General features: G+C 40.1%; 1 protein-coding gene across 5 annotated transcripts in view; it reads left to right on the top strand.

Annotated features, from left to right (window-relative positions):
* Positions 1 to 20,511, top strand: part of SRGAP2 (SLIT-ROBO Rho GTPase activating protein 2) — a 245,426-nt gene that overhangs the window by 109,343 nt on the left and 115,572 nt on the right. For all 5 annotated transcript variants that reach the window (XM_058669101.1, XM_058669100.1, XM_058669102.1 and 2 more), the window contains exon 4: positions 18,186 to 18,348. In XM_058669101.1, coding sequence (XP_058525084.1) covers positions 18,186 to 18,348 — 163 coding nt within the window. The remainder of the gene's footprint in view (positions 1 to 18,185; positions 18,349 to 20,511) is intronic.

The following is a 20,511-nucleotide window of genomic DNA, read 5'->3' on the forward strand; positions in this document are numbered from 1 at the left end:
AGGTGCATAGTACAGTCCTCTCCCTTTAGTATCTGAAGCAGTTTGGGTTCTTAATGATATACCGATTCATGGGATGTTGTTAAGGAGTTTGTCTTAGATTTTAATCTTGAACTTTCTCAGTGTTGATTTTGCCATGTCTTAATACATTGGCTGGAGGCAGCTGAAGGTAGTATGGCTGATAGACAGTGGTGCTGCATCTTCATCAACCCCAACTCACTGATCCCAAGCACACATACCTCTTTCCAGGCAGATGACTGCTTAGGAAGCTTGTTCTTTATATCATTGTCAGGGAAACCATGATGTTTCCATAGTTATAATACATCTTTCATAGGCTGACTTGGTATTAAATTAGAGAAGACTTTAGGAAAATTCTTGCCTTTAATGAAGTTGGGGGAAAAGGAACTTTTCAGGCCTGGTCTAATTAGCCAAAAACAACTAACTTGAATGAAAATCTGCTAAATCATTAATTATAATTATTTTGGGGGGTAAGAACACCCTTGTATTATTCCTTCTGGAAAACATGTTCACTCCTGGCTGTTTTGTCTGTGATCATCTAATGTTTTTGCAAACATCAAGCTTTGTGAAGTCCATGGATTTTAGCAAGCATTTATTGAACAATTATTCTGTGCTAAGAGCTTTGCTAGGAATGAAATACTCATGTGTGTAGAAAAATAAGCCATTATTCTAATTCATTTAAACTGAAATATATATATATATATATATATATATATATATATATATATATATATATATTTATTTATTTTATTGTTATTGGAAAGCCGGATATACAGAGAGGAGGAGAGACAGAGAGGAAGATCTTCCATCCAATGTTTCACTCCACAAGTGAGCCGCAACGGGCCGGTACGCGCCGATCCGAAGCCAGAACCAGGAACATCTTCCAGGTCTCCCACACGGGTGCAGTGTCCCAAAGCTTTGGGCCGTCCTCGACTGCTTTCCCAGGCCACAAGCAGGGAGCTGGGTGGGAAGTGGAGCTGCCGGGATTAGAACCGGCGCCCATATGGGATCCCGGGGCTTTCAAGGCGAGGACTTTTAGCTGCTAGGCCACGCCGCCGGGCCCTAAACTGAAATATTTTGTATATGTATGCATAAATGTTTTGCTAAGGCATTAAGCTCAAATTCAAGGGGATAGAATTGTTAAGCTACTCTTTTAATCCCCAATAGTATATGAGATTCAGTAATAAATTCTTGAACTCATCTTTGTTATAGACAAGATCAACAGATTCAGAGCAAGTTCTGGGCTTCCCAGAGAAGTACAGAACTCAACTCTGTTCTCAGCAGGCTTGTGGTGTCCTGTAATATTATAGAAAATTCATGAGAAAAAAAGATAGCATGAAGCCTGCACTCAATTTCCGAAGAAGAGATAGGAGAAAGATTGCATTTTCCTCCAAATTGGATCTTTACATTATTTAGTGTAATTTTAGACTTACAGAAAAATTGCAGTAGTACAGAGAACATCCATATGTTATTTGATGCAAATTGTCCCCAAATGTTGATATATTACTAATTTGCATTATATCCATATACAACATATACACATGAACATTCTGTTTTTCAGAAGCACTTGAGTTAATTACAGACATGCTGCCCTTTTATCCATACCTATTTTGTTGTATATTTATTTAAAAATGAGGGAATTTTCTTACATAGTACAGTTATCAGAATGAGGGCATAAGAACTGAAAAATGATACTAATCTCTAGACATTCAGATTTTTCCAATTTAAAAAATATCTTTATTGATCAAAGAAAGACCAAGATAATGCAATTCATTCACTTGTCTTATCTCTTTAGTTTCCTTCAGTATGAAATGATTGCAAGCCTTTCTTTGTATTTCATTGCATTTCTTTTTTTTTTTTTTAAGTGTTCAACCCAGTTATCTTGGATATTTCTGATAATTTGAGATATTTTCTTATGAGTAGATTCAGGCTACACCCTCTTGGCAGGATTGCCACAGAATGTCACACTCTGATTGCATCATTGACAGTGATTTTTCCCCTTTATTGGAGGTGTTGACTTGATCATTGAGTTAATATGCTATCTGCTGGGTTTTTATACCAGGAAGTTATTCTCTTCTGTTACAACAACTGCATACATTGTGGAGAGATACTCTGAGACCATGCACATAATGGCTATTTTTCAACTCTTAACACTTGTTTTAACATTCTTGCTTGAGGGGCCAGCATTGTGGCGCAACAGTTTAAGATGCTTCCTGTGAGGCCAGCATCCCCATATAAGCAGTGATTTTCTCTCTATCTCTCTCTTTCTGTAACTTTGCCTTTCAAATAAGGAAATCTTTAGGAGCCAGTGTTGTGGTGTAGCACATTAAGCCATCACCTATGATGCCATTATTCCCATATGGAAGCTGATAATTCCTGTCCTAGCTGCTTTACTTTTAATGTAGCTCCTTGCTAATGGCCTTGGAAGATGGTTCAAGTGCTTGGGTTCCTACTATCCACGTGGGAGAGTTGGAAGAAGTTCGTAGCTCCTGGTTTGGTCTTGCCCACCCCAGCCGTTGCAGCCATTTGGGAGTGAACTAATAGATGAAAAATATCTTTCTATGTTTTTCTCTGTCTTGCTATAACTCTGCTTTCCAGATAAATAAATCTTTAAAGGAAAAAAAGTATTTTTAAAAATTAAAAATAAATTTTTTTGCTTGAACCAATTATTATATTTTCCAGATGGTCATTTTTCCGGTTTCCATCACTCCTCCTATAACTGCCTGTTGAAATTGTACTGTAAGAAAGAGTTTTCTTACTGCTTTTATTTTCTGGTCTGGTTGATTGTTTGTATCAGCATAGACTTGTGGATTCTTAAGTGATTCAACAGATTACAATCCTTTACCATTTTACTTATTTTAATGTTCTTATTGCCCCAGATTTAGCCACTGGAGTCCCATCAGACCCACTCCTGTGCTTCCAGCATTCTTTGAGCACATCCTTATTTTCTCACACAAGATCTTCCAAGCTTTATTTTGCACTTCGTTGTTTCAATTCATTCATTTTTTTCAGAGAGGTTTCAGTGGGTAAGCCCATTTAAAAATCTTCAATGCTGTTTCTGTTGCACTTTTATTTATTTATTTCTTTTAAGATGGAAGAAATAGATATGTGTAAATGTATACACAATTCTGTATTTCTCTTATATACAGATGCTCAGGGTATGATAAAATTATGTACTAATAAGACCATTTTTAATTGAAAAGATTGTAAGTTCAGAATGCATTTAAGACACCTAACTTAAGGAACATCTTAGCTTAACGACAGAACACACTGTATGGTGTCAGTTGATTGCCCTCATGATCGAAGGGAGTTGTGGGTTCCTTGCTGCTGTCCAGCCTTACTAGAGTCCTGTCACATATCACTGGCTCAGGAAAGAACAAAATGCAAAATTCTAAGCATAGTTTCTACTGAACACCTATCCTTTTAGTATAATTGTAAAGCTGAAAAGAAATCTTAAACTGAAATATTGTTGGTCTAGGGCCTGTGTACTCATCTATATAAAAGCCTGTACATTCACACCATATCTTAATTCCAACCTGAATTCAACACCACAGTTTATTCAATTTTCTTCCCTTTCCATATTTATAATTCTGTTCTCTGAATTGTGAGAAATCCAGCTGCTTTTATCCATAGTGTATTCATTGATTTGCTAAATCTTTGAGTATAATATGCGGAATTTGGTTTCAGAGTTACAAACCTAAGGTTTTTTTTTTTTTTTTTTTGTAAGATTTATTTATTTATTTTTATTACAAAGTCAGACATACACAGAGGAGGAGAGACAGAGAGGAAGATCTTCCATCCGATGGTTCACTCCCCAAGTGACCACAACGGCCGGTGCTGCCCCGATCTGAAGCCAGAACCAGGAACCTCCTCCAGGTCTCCCACACGGTGCAGGGTCCCAAAGCTTTGGGCCGTCCTGACTGCTTTCCCAGGCCACAAGCAGGGAGCTGGATGGGAAGTGGAGCTGCCGGGATTAGAACCGGCGCCCATATGGGATCCCTGCTCGTTCAAGGTGAGGACTTTAGCTGCTAGGCCATGCTCCCGGGCCCAAACCTAAGTTTCTGATAATGATTTAGAGAACTTTTTTGTTATCCTTGAGTCCCAAAACTGTTCAAAACTAGTTGGCTAATTCTTCTTTGAGGTTATATTATTAATTTTAAATGTGATTTGGTTTGACTATTTCTGTCTGTATTCAGTTTTTCCCCTCGAAAATTTGATCTTATTACTATTTGTCATTGCCAAATCTTTTATCTTGACTAGTGATTGAGCAGTTTCAGGAGGAGTGAGGTACCTGCTTATCCATAGAATAATTAAGGATTTTCAACAGGAATGAACAATGGAGCCATGGGTCAGACAAAGAGCATGCATCAGGAACTGTCATCCTGTGGACATTTTCCCTTATTCCTGGGCCATCCTTGACTTTGAGCAAGACCATTGCCAGTTTTTCCTAAGGTTGCTTCTCCCACATTCTCCCTGCTTGTTATCAACATTGATGGAACCAAGAATTCAACATGCATCTCAACTCTAGACTGTGACTGTATAGGCTGCTTCTCAGCAGATCATGTAATCTGTTTCATCTAGGACTTCTGGATGACCTGTTTCTGGTCTCTTAGAGGTGAAATCCAGGGCATTCTGCTCACCAACACCCAGATTTGCAGGGTTTTAGGCTGATTGCTATCCTGTTTGCTGGCACCCTGTTGTGACACTTCTGATAACTTCTCTGCATTGGCTTTCTTCACTCAGATGCTTTGGCCTCTTGATAGTTTTTTGCATAAACTCTGACCTGGCCATTTTCTCCACTTTGTCTGGGGATGGCTTCCAGATTCTCCTTCTTCTGCCTCATTTAACCCTGTTTCTCTAACTCCCATACACATTTTCTTTCTTTCCTCCAGACACGTATAACCTGGTCAGTGCTGCTGCTTCCAGCTGGTCTGAATCTTGTCTGCAGCTGGAGTTCAAAAACAGATGGGCCTGAAGCATCACAGACGATGTGCCAGTGTCTACCATATGAAAGCACAGTTACTAAAAGGCATCAGGAAATTTTTATAAAGTTGTGGGGATTGATTTTCTGTCTACTCATTGATCCTTTGTTCCCATTCTCCCTCCATCGCCCCCGTCCCACCCTCCTCCTTACACCTTGCCGCTTTCTATCACATCTTTGTATAGTCACTTGGCAAGTGATCCAAAACTAAGGAATTTGTGTCTTCTTGGTCATATAAGAAGGTGGGATAATGTACTAATAGGCGCATTAGCAGGTCAAAGATGTCACCAACTTAGGAATAACTTGTTTGATCGCCAATGGAAATGCAAGAAAGTGCCAATTCCATTGCTTCCTCTTGCAGGGACTATGTACATACTCCTTGTAGGCATGAGATGTGTTCTTTTGGATGCATTGACATTGTGCAAACTTACTATTGTTTTAGAATCCTTACTCTTGGAACTTTGTGAGTGCTTGCTCCTGTGTTCTATGAAACATTTTTTTTCTAAGATGTATAGATTTTTATTGGAAAGACAGATATACAGATAGGAGGAGAGACAGAGAGGAAGATCTTCCGTCGTTGATTCACTCCCCAAGTGGCCACAACGGCTGGAGCTGCGCAGATCCAAAACCAGGAGCCCAGAGCCTCTTCCAGATCTCCCACCTGGAAACCGCTAGGCCACTGCGCTGGGCTCTATGGAACATTGTTTAACTTTGGTGTTCCTACTCACTGTGTTCTTTAAGAGCTTGGTGGGCCCGCTTATCGTACAGGTGCGTGATGAGAACACTGGTAGTCATCACGGAGCACTAGAAACAGGAGGAGAGCACTGGCCGGTGCAGTACTTATTTGGTGCTCACTGTAACCAGAGTCTTGGTATTGGAATTGTCCTCAGGATAGGCTCCCAGAAGTCTAGGGATTCCCAAGGTCCACATGCAAATTCTAGTGTGTGTGTACTTCCTTTTCCCTCCCTCAGAAGAAAATACGTACAGGAGAATTCTCAGATTCTCAAATGGGGCTGGGATGTGTAATAGTCAAAATCTAGGACCTTTCCTTCAGAACAGCGGCTTCTAAACTTTTTGATCATGAGCCACCATGTCTCTCTGTTTGTGTATTTTATATTGTAACCTGAAATACATAGAGACACTTAGGCTATTCAGTACATTAGTATAACATTTAAACAATACAAATCTTTGCTTTATGATGTATGTACTATTATTTTCTGCTTTGTTCTATTCTGTTTTTATTTCTAGTATTGAACCTGTAAATTAATCTTTTTTCCCCCCAACACTACCAGTAGGTTGTATCTGACAATGTGTAAAAAGTTCCTTTAAGTGCGTTGGTCCTTTTTAGAATATCTAAATTTATTTTCATTTTATTGGAAAGGGAGACAGATAGAAAGGAGAAATCTCCCATCTGTTGGTTCACTCGCTAGATGCACCTATCAGTCTGGGTCTCCCATGTGGGCAGTGGGAACCAAGTGTGAGGTCGTCATCTGCTTCCTTCCAGGATATTCTGGGTCAGAGATAGCGGTGGGATTCCATCTCAGGCACTCCAGTATGGGATGTGGTCACCCCAAGTGGTGATTTAAGAACTGTACCAAATGCCTGTCTCAGCACTGACTCTTAAATGTTTGCTGTGCATACAATTACCTGCGATGCTTGTTTAAAGTGTAGGTTCTTGGTCACTCCTCCACCTCTGGTGAACTGGAATCTCCCTGGGAGGAGCACAGGAACTCAGGGCATAAACAAGCACTCCTACTGATTCTGTTGCAGGATGATTTGGGGCCCTAAAGATTAATTTAGAGAAGCTTTTTTTGTGGACTTACAAGCCTGGCTTTTTAAGACTTCAGAACACATGTACTCTAATGTCTGTTGTGGTCCTTAGGAGGGCAGAGAAGGGGTTAACTGAGGCCAAAGAATGAAGTGAAGGAACTGTAGGGTCATTTTACAGTGGCTGGGGTGTGGCCCAACCCTCTAGTAGGTGCCCAGAGCCAGTCCCAAATTAGAATGGGGTCGGATTCAAAACTGCTTTTCCTATTCACTTGCCTTTCATGTGTAACCACATGCAGTGTGTCAACATGCTTTCCGGCGCCGTTAGGCACCAGTAGTTTTGCTCCCTCTGGGTTCATGGACCCTTGGTATTCCTGTTATGTGTTGTCTTAGAATAGCTTTGTGTTCTGAGCCTTTTCTGCTAACTCTTTCAGCACCGGGCCTTTGTGAGTGCTAAGGCCTTCTTGGTTGAAATACAGCAGTTACCACAACAAAGGGAGAAAATGATGGCTGATCAGGAGACCTGGTTTCTGATGATGCTCTGCCTCAGTTTCTCACTTAGAAAGTGATAGGTTTGGCCTTGACTCTGGACTGTCTTGAAAAAAGTCTCTTCTCGCTCTGAAATTCCAAAACTTCTTCTTCTTCTTTTTTTTTTTTTTTTGTACCCACTAACTTTGTTTTTACGTTGAAATTCTTCTCTTTGAAGACTTTAAAGTTTTGAAGTATCAGCTACATCAGGCAGGAGATTCATGGTGTTAGGGAATTTCCAGAGAACCAGATGATAATTTAATAGCAGCAAAATGTATCTCTATTTAGTGCACTGATGAAGTAGGAAATTTACAAAACAAGTTCACTGGAAAATTGGGTAATAAGACAGGAATTTTGAGATGCATTTGTCTTTACAGACATAACTCTAACCACTTTATGTTATGGATATGATTTCATTATATGGATTGTTGAGCAATAATAATAATTGTAATGGTAAGAAATTATGATGTTGCTAACTTTTGTTGTATGACACTTTCTTGTTTACAAACTTTTTTTAAATTTATTTTTATTACAAAATCAGATATATATAGAGGAGGAGAGACAGAGAGGAAGATCTTCGTCCGATGGTTCACTCTCCAAGTGAGCGCAACAGCCGGTGCTGCGCTGATCCGAAGCTGGGAACCTGGAACCTCTTCCGGGTCTTCCACACAGGTGCAGTGTCCCAAAGCTTTGGGCCGTCCTCCACTGCTTTCCCAGGCCACAGATAGGGAGCTGGATGGGAAGTGGAGCTGCCGGGATTAGAACTGGCACCCATATGGGACCCCGGCACATTCAAGGCGAGGACTTTAGCTGCTAGGCCACTGTGCCGGGCCCTTGTTTACAAACTTTTAAAAAATGACTATCACTGCGTTTCACTCGATTTTCCTAAAAAGTCAGTAATTATAGCAGGGCTATTGTCCTCATTGATTTTTTTTTTTTTAACAGATGCAAAAGTTTTGAAGCCCAGAGTGTATTTGTGACTCAAGGTTACCTGACTAGTCTTAAGCATTGCTGAAGGTGCTTTCCACAGAGAACCACATTGCTGGCATGGGGTTGGAAGTGTTCGTCCAGACTCCTTAAGGACCTGAACTCAATAACTTGACCTACTAGCCTGGAAATTGACTAGGGCACCTCTTATATCACCCAGTTCTTTCAAGTTTTGCCAATAAAACACCAACATGGTTAATAATATGTTATGATTTAAAACACAGGAGCCATTGGGCACACCTGTTTGGTCACTCAGCGGTCACCCAGAGGGCGAGCTTAAGATATGTACTGCAGCCGTTGATTAGGCAAGACCGATGGAGGCTAAAGAGGCTACTTATTACATAAATCCTAGTTTTGCTATCCTCAAGGCTCATAGGTCTTCTGTGGTTGTGACATCTGTCATTAATCCCTACTTGTGCTTTGTGATAGGTGTTCACTAGCGTTCTCAAATGTACCCTGTTGTTAAGAGACTTCCTTCCTACAAAGGCAAGAGAGGTATCAGGGTAGCATGTGGGAAGAGACGGTGATGCATGCCTCTCACTGGATGACTATGCTGACTGACTTCATTCCATTTAGCCATATAGTTTCACAGAAGCTGTGTTTTCCATGTGATTAATATGAACTATGGAAGGGGACTCATTGTCCCAAGAATAGGTATTCAGGAAGGGGAGATACCCCATGGCCACTCTTTCTTCACAATGGCTTGTTGGTGCTTGGCATTCTTCAGTATGGTTTGCCAGCCACGAGTAGTTCCTGGCTATAGATCAAGCTTCTCCTCTTGTGCCTGGTGCCAGGGAGATGTCCACTCCTTAGGGGGTGGTTACTGCTTTGAAAATAAGAGTGTGGATTTCTGAGTGATGTCATTCCACTCTGGCACAGACAGGTGTTTATCTCTCTACAATGAATTACCAGGGGTGAGCCAGACTGTCTGCCTCAGTCATCTTCCAAGGTCTCATTTATTTTAAAAATCTGCTAACAATATCTGTGTGTAGTTTTTTCTCTCTGTATGTTTGTCATGTGTTATAATTACTTGTGGGGTTTCTAGTGACATCTTGAATGGAAAAGAAAACAAAAACCTGAAGATACAACTGTACAATTATGCATATATTTTCTATAAAATATGTGATCCAAGTATCACTATAATGTACAGGGTTATAACATTGTTTTTTAAAGATTTTTTTTTTTATTGGAAAGTCAGATATACAGAGAGGAGGAGAGACAGAGAGGAAGATCCTTCGTCCGATGATTCACTCCCCAAGTGGCTGCAACAGCTGGAGCTGAATTGATCTGAAGCCAGGAGCGTGGAACCTCCTCCAGGTCTCCCACACGGGTGCAGGGTCCCAAGGCTTTGGGCCATCTTCCGCTTTTTTCCCAGGCCACAGGCAGGGAGCTGGATGGGAAGTGGAGCTGCCAGGATTAGAACCGGCGCCCATATGGGATCCCCGCTGTGCAAGGTGAGAACTTTAACCACTACGCCACCGTGCCAGGCCCTATAACACTTTTTAACTGAAAAACAAAGCTTTTATGTTCCATGGTCATCAATCACACCTTTGTAATATCTTCTACTGTTACTGTGATGAATAAGTCAGCCTCATATCAGGCCTTTTGATGTGATCACAACCTATTGTAGTGGGGCTGGGGAATGCTCTCAGTGGAGCTATCTAATACCTTATTGACTTTCCAGGCCTTGGTTCATTTGGGGGCTGAGTGTATAGTCCCTGTTCCCCAGCATTTAGATTATTCCTGGATTACACAAGAAGGGTTTGATAGCCTCTCTGTTGATTCTTCTGCACAGTTCTGAGAATGATAGTGCCCAGACATGTGTGTAAACAAGGGCAGTCCTAGATCTGCAGGAACCCTAAAGAGGCTTGCTGGGCAGGCAGATCAGCCAAGAGTGGACTTCACAATGAGTTCATCCACGCCCTTGTACACACAAGCATTCAAGACAAGGGTAAGATATGAGTTGTAGCTGATGGACAATCTAGGAGCAGAAAAGCTGTGCTTTGGATACAGGAGGTCTGCAAACTGGGGAGAAACAGATCAGAAGCAGGAATGTTGATCTTTTCGTTTCAAGTGCACAGAACAGGTATGTGGCACATAGTGTGGTTGTTCAGCTAATACTGAATTAATGAATGAAATAAGTTGAGATCAGAGGAGGAGCTCAGGACAATAAAATGATTTAGGCAAGAATTCTGATTGGCCAGAGAGTCAATTCTTGGGTTGATTTCCCTTGTTTGTTTTCCTGATGTTCCTCGTCTGCAGCATGAATGTGGTACCATGTAAGTATTTGAGAGGAAGGCAAAGTCTTGCACTTGACATCAATATTGATGGAGACAGTTCCAGTTAGAGTCTACAGTTGTTCATCTTTGGAGGCCATTTCTAGTTCTCTGAGCTAACCCAGAAGACCCCAGCTCCTATAATCACTTAGGAGATTGTTTTTAAGCGCTTACTAGATGTGTCAGACATGGTGCTAGTCCAATTCTTGACTTCAAAGCAGATTTCTAAACTCCCAACTCTGGGGCATGCCATCCTCCCAAGGGTGTGGCTGAGATCCATGGAACTGATCCAGAGCCACAAGAATCCTGTATAACTCTTTTCCCCTAACCTGATTTTAAGATGGGTACACCACTGCTAGAATCCTTTCTAATCATCTGTCTCAGTACTAACTTCCCCCTGAAATTTGGAGAACTCATTTCTCCATACATAGAATACATTATTTTTACTTTGGGCATTTTCCTGTTTCTGGCTCTGAACTCGCCTACCCTGATTTCACTGTGGGCAAAGCTGAAACCAGAGCTGTGATAAGCCTAGAAAGCCAACCGGCCTGTCTTTTAAAAGAAGCCTCCAGGCTGCCACTGAACTACTGGGTCACACAACAGGCAGCCACCATTTCGGGCAGAATCTTTTCAAGTCAGTTCCCACCTTGATGGCTCCCTCCCCCTTTCTTTTAGCACCTTCCCCAGCAAATCCAATCCATCCTCAGGCTTATCTAGGTCAGCAAGGGTCTGATATTATGCATGGCACTGTCAGACCATAAATCCGCTGAAGCTTTGCGTGTCTATCCAGCCCGTCTGCTTCTGTCAGCATCAGCAAAATGCATAATAGAGAAAATAAGCCAGAAAGGCTAATAACACTCATCTGAATAAAATAATCTCTTTGGCTGCCTCAGTTCGTTTCATTTTAATCAGGTTTCCAGGAAGGAATTTAGGATTAAAAAACAAATACAGCCTCCTTCTTGTCACTAGTTTTCCTGGCCACCCTGTCACCAGATGATTACTTTTATCAGGCATGTGCCTTAAATTTTTCTTATTCGCATCATAGTGGTATGCTCAGTTGTATACACTGAATGATACAGTTAACTCACTTGGGGTCTTGTCTGTCATCACAGATACATCTATTTTTCTTCCCAAATGTATTGGTGTTTGCCATCTATACACAGACTGGCAGCTTTGGTAGGAATTCTGAGGCAGAGGGTGGGTGCTCGGTGGGAGTTGCTGAAACATCAGGCTGTGGCAGTCTGGGCTCCTTTGGGTCCCTTCCTGTCTACACTGGCACACAGTTCTCAGTGTGGAATGCAGGGCTGATCACTCCTCCCTGTCCCTTAGAGAAAGGACAGTAGAAAATTAAATTCTGCTCTCTTGTTGGTATCTCCCTCACATCTTCCCAGAGACTTACAGCTGCTTCGTTGATTGCCTGTTGCTGCTGTCTTATCCCAACCATTATTTGCTGAGGGCTGTGCATTTTCAGCAGGCTGTGCTCTTGGCCCTGGCCCAGGGCTGGGTGAGGAGCATTTTGGAAATTTATGAAAGCTGGGTTCTAATTTGTTTGGAAATAAAAATAATAATATTTCCTCGCATTTGTGTAGTGCTTTATTGTTGGTGGAGTTTTTTTTGCTTCTGTCATCTGATCTGAGCTACACAATAGGCTTAAGAGATGGTCAAGTGGCCAAGTGGAATACTACTGGAGAGACTACCAGCCAAACAGGGAACACACCTCACTAAAGCAAGGCAGAAGTCATTCCAATAATGCCACGCTTGTGCTATGCATTACATCTACAGAGCCATTACATGGCAATTATTAATTAAATGGCACCTTGGACCAGGAGAGATGCCAGGATTTTACAGTCATGCATAGAAGATGTTTAGGAAACTAGATTTACACCAACATTCCATGCATCCATTTTGTAGAAGCCATATTTGAAACGAAGCAGAGAATGGAGGGATTTGGGGGTAAAAGTATAACATAGAGGCTAGCTTGTACCTTTATCGAGTTGGCTCTTCACCTTTACTAATTTAGAAAAATCCCTTTGGGCATTTGCTGCAAAGTTCATTGTGTAAGAGGAGGGATAAGAACCAGGCTGATGTCTCTAAAGCTCGTGATTCAGCTGTGCAAATTTATCTCAGTGCATTCGCAGTGAGAATCTCTTCTAGACATGCAGCTGGCTTGTGACTTTCTGGGTCTCCTTTCTTTTGACTGGAGTCATTCCCTCTCAAATACAGTATGATGTTTTCTTGATCTTTCTCCTGAACAATTTTTTAAGTAAGAAAAATACTTCTGGATATTTTGTCTGCTTTTTAGGGATTAGCGTTTGAGGAGGTTTGCAGCTGTTCGGCATATTCCTAAGGGATGCAGACCCTTTTCTTTCAGTGCCCAAGTATTACACAACCTAAGGCTCTGGGGGTGGGGAGAGTAAAGACACTGTGCAAACAAATGATAGATGGAAAAGATATAAAGACAAATTTCAATCCCCTAACCCAACAGAGATCCCTTGGCTCCAGCAGCCCCAAATAAAATAAAGCTGCAAAGCTGCTAGAGCAGGAAACCACTCTAGCAGAGCCTTAATATGCTCCCTATGAAATCACGTCTCGTGGACTTGCTTATTTTCCAGCCTGAAGTGTGTTTCATCTTTGTTCGTGTTGGCTAGGAAAATTGTACAGTATATTTGTGTTCCTCTCTTCCCCCATTCCCTTCACCTCTCCTGCCCTACTGCTGTCCAGAAATAAATAAGAGAATTCATTAAAACACCTCAATTGAAAGGAGAAATATGTTTGAGCAAGCACACACACTAAGGGAGCAGAAATACTGTATAAAAAGCTGTAGTACACTCTGCTTGTACTAAATAATTTTACTTCTTATGTATGTATACTTGAATGTGTAGCTGTACTGACAGGTCTTGTCAACTCATTTTAAAAGATAATATGGGGCTTGGCAGCGTGGCCTAGTGGCTAAGGTCCTCGCCTTGATCCCATATGGCCACTGGTTCTAATCCCGGCAGCTCCACTTCCTCTCTGTCTCTCCTCCTCTCAGTGTATCTGACTTTGTAATAAAAATAAAATAATAATAAAAAAGTTAATATATATATATATACCTTTTAAAAGCTATATATACCTTTTCAGGACCTTTATAGGAGAAGCTAGTTTTTGACAGTACTAATGACATTTCCTCACACTCCTACATGTATGAAGTTTCCATTTTAGACTTTTCATGTGTGTAGAAAAGGGTTGCTTCTCTATCAGGTGTGCTCTTGATGTATGCAGCTCAGTTAGAAAATACAGCAAAACTCTCCTGTATCTCTGTTGCTAGGATCTAATGAAGACTGCAATGGTGGTCGTGAATCCCATGGCCTTAAAAGGCAGATGTGTAGCAAGGGTCTTTCTGCACCTGAGCATCCTTCAGGAGTTCACTTGGGTTCAGTCTTAGCACATACTGCAGGAATAAAGTCCCTTCTGTGTCTTGAGCACATAGGGATTTAGCTGAGTTACCTCCTAATTTAAAGCAAAGGATAATTAAAGGACTACAGTTCAGTTAGAGGATATTTTCCCTTCTCGCAAGATAAAAAAGTGGGAATATTTTGCCTCATTTAAAAAAAGTAAAAGGTCTTTTTTTAATATAAAAACTACAGCCAGAATTTTACCTTTTATGATTAAGTATTTGCTGTAGTTCTTTCTGATATCATGGATTCTGATGAAGTATCAGTCATGCAATGATCTTCCTTTATTGATGTCTGTCTTCATGTTCAATGTTTTAACAGTATAAATAACAACATCACAACAATACAACCGGAGTTAATTATTTTATCAGAAAAAAGAAATTTGAGACATTTATAGTTCAGAAGGCTTCCGGAATAATAAGAGATGGGAAGCCCCTAGAAGAATGTTTTCTTTTAAGCTGTAGAGTCTTCTTTTAGAACAAAAATCTTGCCAGATCCCCAGTCTGTGAAATGGATCAAGGCAGTATTTTATTGGTGTAAATCTACTTTTAGAATACAAATTTTTAAGAGTACTTATGACCAAAGCAATCAACATGAACAAGTGAGGCTCTGTTTATGAACTAAAAATGCTGAAATCTGAATCGTGAACAGGAGTTACAGATGTATATCAGTTTCAACATCAAAGTTACTTTTGGTTTTGGTTCCAATGTCAGGAAAGCCTTGATTCACACAGATGAGTTGCTGTAACCTTGACATAGTTTTGAACTGATTTTAGTTGCTAGAAGAAAGTCATTAAGTTGAATCACCAGCATTATCTACAGCTATTCCTATTCACCTTTATAAATATTAATTGGATAGGTCTCAGAATTTACGATAAATATTAAAACAATTAAGAATGAGGTAGTATGATATTGAACATGTTAATTCTTATTTTTCAAACCTCATCTACTATTAAACCAGCATAATCCCCTAAACTCTGGTATGTAATTAAACCTGGCTATTGTCTGTCAAGTTTTGTGTACACCTGTACAGCTTTATCCGAAAAACACACATGAACTTGAATTTAAAAGTTAGCCTACCTAGGCAGAGCAATAGCCATTCTAATATTGTTCAGAAGTTCCAATACATTCAGAGATTTTTTTTTAATTTCAAAGCTTACATGCAGCAAAGCTCACCTGACAGCCCATGGACGTTCAGCTATTGTCTAATGCTAGGAAACAGTCTCAAGTCCTTTAGTCATTTGAATGGACATATTACACTTGTCTTAACTGAGTTGTGGTTCTCTATTCTGAAGCTTCTGCTCCTGAAAGCAATAATAGTTACATGCTGTAAGGGTAGAAATAAATATTTGTGATAACATGACTTAAATTTCTTAATAAAATGCTGGAGTGTTAAATGGTAAGGCAGTTTATCTTTGAAAGAGTCCCACTTCCATCCATTCATTTTGTTAACTTATTTTTGTGTATTCAACCTTTGGAGGATATCTTGGAATGTCAGCTCTGCATTCTTTTCCATGATGTTAGGTTGGCTTTTCCTCCTCTTGTCTGTGGTGTGCATTTGTGAACTAGCTGGCCCTTTGTTCATACATTTGTTAAATTTCTGCTCGTTATAGGTCTTTCTTTATCTCTTATACTGTACTCTGCTGTTTATGTTTTTATAACCACAAAATTACTTAGTAATGTACCTTGTTCATCTAAGATGCAAGTGCTTGCACATTTGTGGAGTGTGTGCAAAGTGCTGTAGAAGAGACTCAGAACAGACCTCCAACCCACAAGATACAGACTGAAACCAATTGTAAATTGAAGGTCTTGTGGGATCTGCCCCTGCCTTTTTCATAGTGCTTTAAAACTTTTTTTTGTTTATGTGAGAGGCAGTAGGAAACTGGGGGAGGAGACAGAGATAGAGGAAGAGAGACAGAGAGAGAGAGAGAGAGAGAGAGAGAGAGAGAGAGAAATGAATGAGACTAATCTCTGCCACAAGTTCACTCCCCAAATACCTGCAATGGTTGGTTGGCCTGCGCTGAGCCAAAATAGTGCTGGGAGCTGGGGACTCAATCCAGGTCTCCCACATGGGTGGCAGGAACCCAGCTACTTGAACCAACATTTCTAATATCTGCCCTTTTGAAAAGCAAATGTAACTGCCTACAATATTACATGCTTATTGAGGATTGAGAAACCACTTTGTAAAATAATATAAATTAGGTTGTTTAGGATTTAATAACCGAAATTTATTTGAAATCAATTTGGAAGTTTCCTTGTAGTGGAATAATCAGATATCATTGAATACATGTGCTCACATCTCTCACCATTTTGAAATTAGGATCATTTTTTACTCTGCTCCCCTCTTTTGGATGCTAAGTGTTTTGAAAGGAGTGGATTAATCATGTCTTTCTCCTTGTCAACTATGTTTTTTTTTATTATTATTATTTTCAGAGAAATCTTTTAGTTTCTCCAAAAAGAATGAGTGGGCATAATGTTACCACAGGATTTGGCACACACATGCTAGTGATGCTGGTTACAGAGCTGTATTGCCTGGAACACAGGGAAGGAAGACAGGCTTAGCACAGCTTCAATTTGGGCTTTAATATTCACTGAAACAGACCCTTGGTTTTGGTTAGACAGGTGTTTGTTTTGCTGGTCTGATGTGTTCTCAAGCTCAAGTCAGTGTGGCATGATTATTGTTGGTAGTTATTACTGCAGAATTGGAAAACTCCTTCCAAGTTGAGCTCCACACTTTACAAATCCCAGGTGGCTGGCAGCTTCCATCTCTGAATGGAAGTAGCGCTGACTCAAGGATCAAGCTATATTCAGTTCACTTTCTATTCAGCAAGAGTCTGACTAGAGGGTGAGTGAGGAAAGAGGAATAGACGGAATGTAGATGTGTGTGTGTATGCAGTAGTTAAGAATACACTCTTTGCATTTACAGACTTTGTTTTGAACTCCTGCACTGCCACTTTTTAAGATGTCACCTTGAGCAAGGTGTTTAACCTTTCTTTCAATCTAAATTTTTCTCATTTGCCATATGTGGTAATGGCCCGCACTTGATCATGTAGTTGTGGGATTTAAGTTAAATAACAGTGTCAAAAGCCTAGCCAGGTGCTAAGTGTGCAGTACCCCTTTGTAAATTATACCACCAGCTATTCCTTCTTTCTCTTTCTCTCGTTAAGGACTGTTGGCTCTGTTGGCTCTGGCCTACCCCGGCCCCAGTCATTGCGGCCATATGGGAAGTGAACCAGCAAATGGAAGAACTCTGTCTTTCTTTGTCCCTCTGTAATTTTGCCTTTCAAATAAATAAAAATTAACTTTTTAAAAAATGCAGAACTTTCTGGTTAGTTAAATTAATGCCATGACATGAATAGATAATTTATAACTGTCACAGTATTTTAATTAGTAATGAACATCTAGATTTAACACTTTGCTGTTCCACTCAAATTATGGACATTTTAGTAACATATATAATATATATACTATTTATTATATGTTTGTTTACAATATAGCTTGTGATCTTGGTTGTATGGAATGCGAGATCATGAATTCAACCAATGAAATCAAAACCTTCTTAGATGGAACCGAAAAGGTTTCAGTGACTTTTCATGGTAGATAGTCACTGAATCCTTCAGTGGATAAATCTGTGGAAACTTAATCTGTATCTGTAGTGATTTTATCTCCACACAAAGTCGCTACCTTTTATCCTCAACTCTAGAGACAAACCAAATGACTTAGGGGCTAAAATTATGTCTAACCTAGATTCCACTTGGGCAATAGAACTGTAATTTTTGTCCCTGACTTTTCCTTACTGGCCATGGGCAAGTACCAAATCCCTTCCAATCAGTAGAATGCCTATTATTGTTACTGCTTTGCTTATAATGAAATGATGCCGTTAGATCTGCTAATATAAACAGCATTCCCCAAGTACCTAGAACAGAACAGCTGCACCACAGATAATCCTGCTCCTCTTCCTCCTGTTCCCCTTCTTTGTTCCATCCCTCCTCCCCTCTCCCACCTCCTTGTTACTGTTTTCTCGTTTTTATTCATTGAACTTGTAGGGAAAGGAGGAACTCAAAGGTTCATGCTTCAGGAAAGAAATCCTTACTTCCAGTTCTGCTTTGATTACTGTGACTTTGTGATATGAACTGTGATTGTAGATGTTGGCCCTGCTTGCTTACCAACTTTTTTTTCCTTTGCTGTTTCTCTGCAGGAAGGATCAAAACGTTCTCTCTCCTGTGAACTGCTGGAACCTCCTCTTAAACCAAGTGAAGCGGGAGAGCAGGGACCACACCACCCTGAGTGACATCTACCTGAATAACATCATTCCTCGCTTTGTCCAAGTCAGTGAGGACTCAGGAAGACTCTTTAAAAAGGTGTGTAGATATTCCTGCTCACAGAGGTAGGACAATGACCTAGTGTTGTACAAAAACAAAAGCAAAAATGGATATCTTATTGGCCCACAAGATAAAGACTTTTCCTACCACCTACTTATAGAAAAAAATATATATTTGAATTGCATTCTTTTCTTTGTTTTTGAGCTGAATTAATGGTAGCCCTGGGGAGGTAACTATTTGTAAGGTACCACCCAGGGAATGGTGTCATAGCTCATAATCTGCATATATTAGTAATGAATGTTTTGATTGATTTCCTTCATGAAGAGGTGAAGCTGTTGGAACTCAAGAGCTTTATATCATTTCATGCTTTCCTCGTTTAGTTCATTTGGCAAACTTATATGTCAGTATGCTTGTGTTGTCTGTTCTCATCTTGGTGAAGATGGACTCATGAGTTTAGTGATTCTTTGGCATATCTTTATGTATCTTTTCATTTGTGTATCTTTCTGCCCTTGAATTATCAAAATTCCTTGGACTTATATTTCACAGTTTGACTAAGGAGAAACTAAAAGTAATCATGATCATCTTAAAGAATTTCTCCTAAATTCACATCCTGTCAGTGAAGGAACATTCTCTTAGAAATTTGGGCCTCTTTTCTAAGCTCACTCAACTTTGGGCTCTTAGCAGAGGCATTAGAGCATGAAGTGTGTTACAAATTGTGGCAAAGGGCCCATCATTATACATAGTATCCCATATATAACATTTAAGTTCTGAGATCCCCAGAAGGACTTTCCAAAAGGTGAATAATCTTTCTCAAAATTATAGGGAGAAAGGAGACTGATAGGTCTATTTAATTTGTAAAATTTGATGTTAATATTAGAGAGAGAAAAAAAACTCTGATTAATAACTTGCCAGTGTTTCAATCCCTAAAGACAGGAAGATATAAAAAAAGATCTGACTGGCTCTGAAATTAAACCTGATTTCTTCCAATTTTTTAACCAGCCTAAAAACATAACTTATTTAGATACTACTATCTATATAATTGCATCCCTGAATGGGATTCTTTTTTTCTATGTCTTAGAAACAGAACATTGAGGGTACAATCATCTGGTGAAGAAAAGAAGAAAGGCAGACTCTCCTCACACCCCTAACCTCACCAACACAGTTCACTAGTTATTTTTAGGAGACTTGACTGCTGTGGTTGTGGCCACATTTCATTTAAGGGGAAAGCTACTTTTCTATCTCATCCTTGGTTTCTAGCATCTGCTCCAGCTTGCGTGTCATTAATTTAAATTATTCTCTAACCCCTAGTGACATGTATCACCAAAATTAATACCTTTTTAGGTAAAAACTTTGAAGACTTGACAGTAGTCAGACAGTAGTCAGTTGGACTATTTTAAGAAGGAAACAGTTGACTTGCAATTTCCCACTCTATTTTCTCTGTTAGTTTGAGAAAAATATTTATGTGAGAGATATTAGGTAGACTTGTCCTAATCTCTTATCTTGCTCTTCTCCTCCTAGCTTCTCCAGACCTCCGAGATGTTTATGCCCAAACCAGATATCAAAGTTCTTGGCTCCTCTGTGCCCCATCCATATTTCACCCAACACCTGAGGGTATGGCAGTACCTAAGGCAAGGGCATCTCACCTCCAGAGGCAACATCCACCCGGGACTATTCCTAGCCTTGGTCCATGGTCTCAGGGTTGGCCTCTGGAAGCCGTGCATTTCTGTGCTAGGGGTATGCAATTCCATGAAGAACAGCTCACATTTCACCAGTTTCTAGTTAAATGCGTTTTCACAAACTGAGCACACTAGTGTAACCCTGACCTCCAAACAGAGTGTTTAGTACCCAGAAGCACACCTCTTGCTTATTTCCAGTTGTCAGTCCTTTAAACTCCCACCAGCTTGGGCTCTTGGCAGCAGAGATTGGTTTTGCTCGGTTTCATACTGTATATAAATAGAGTCATACAGTATGTATCCTTTAGTGTCTGGTTTCTCTCATTCAACATTATGTTTGTAAGATTTATTCACATCATTGATTATAGTTGCAGGTCATAGAACTTTCCTTTGATCTTTATAACTTTGCCTCAATTAAATTGACCTGAGATGTGCATGGGACGGTTTAGTAAATAAAATTTTCTACCCCACGGGGTGCATAATCTCTTTTTGTCCCTTTGAGGTTTCAATATAGACAGAAAACTCTAAG

This window comes from Ochotona princeps, chromosome 10 (assembly GCF_030435755.1).
Source record: "Ochotona princeps isolate mOchPri1 chromosome 10, mOchPri1.hap1, whole genome shotgun sequence".
Lineage (NCBI taxonomy): Eukaryota > Metazoa > Chordata > Mammalia > Lagomorpha > Ochotonidae > Ochotona > Ochotona princeps.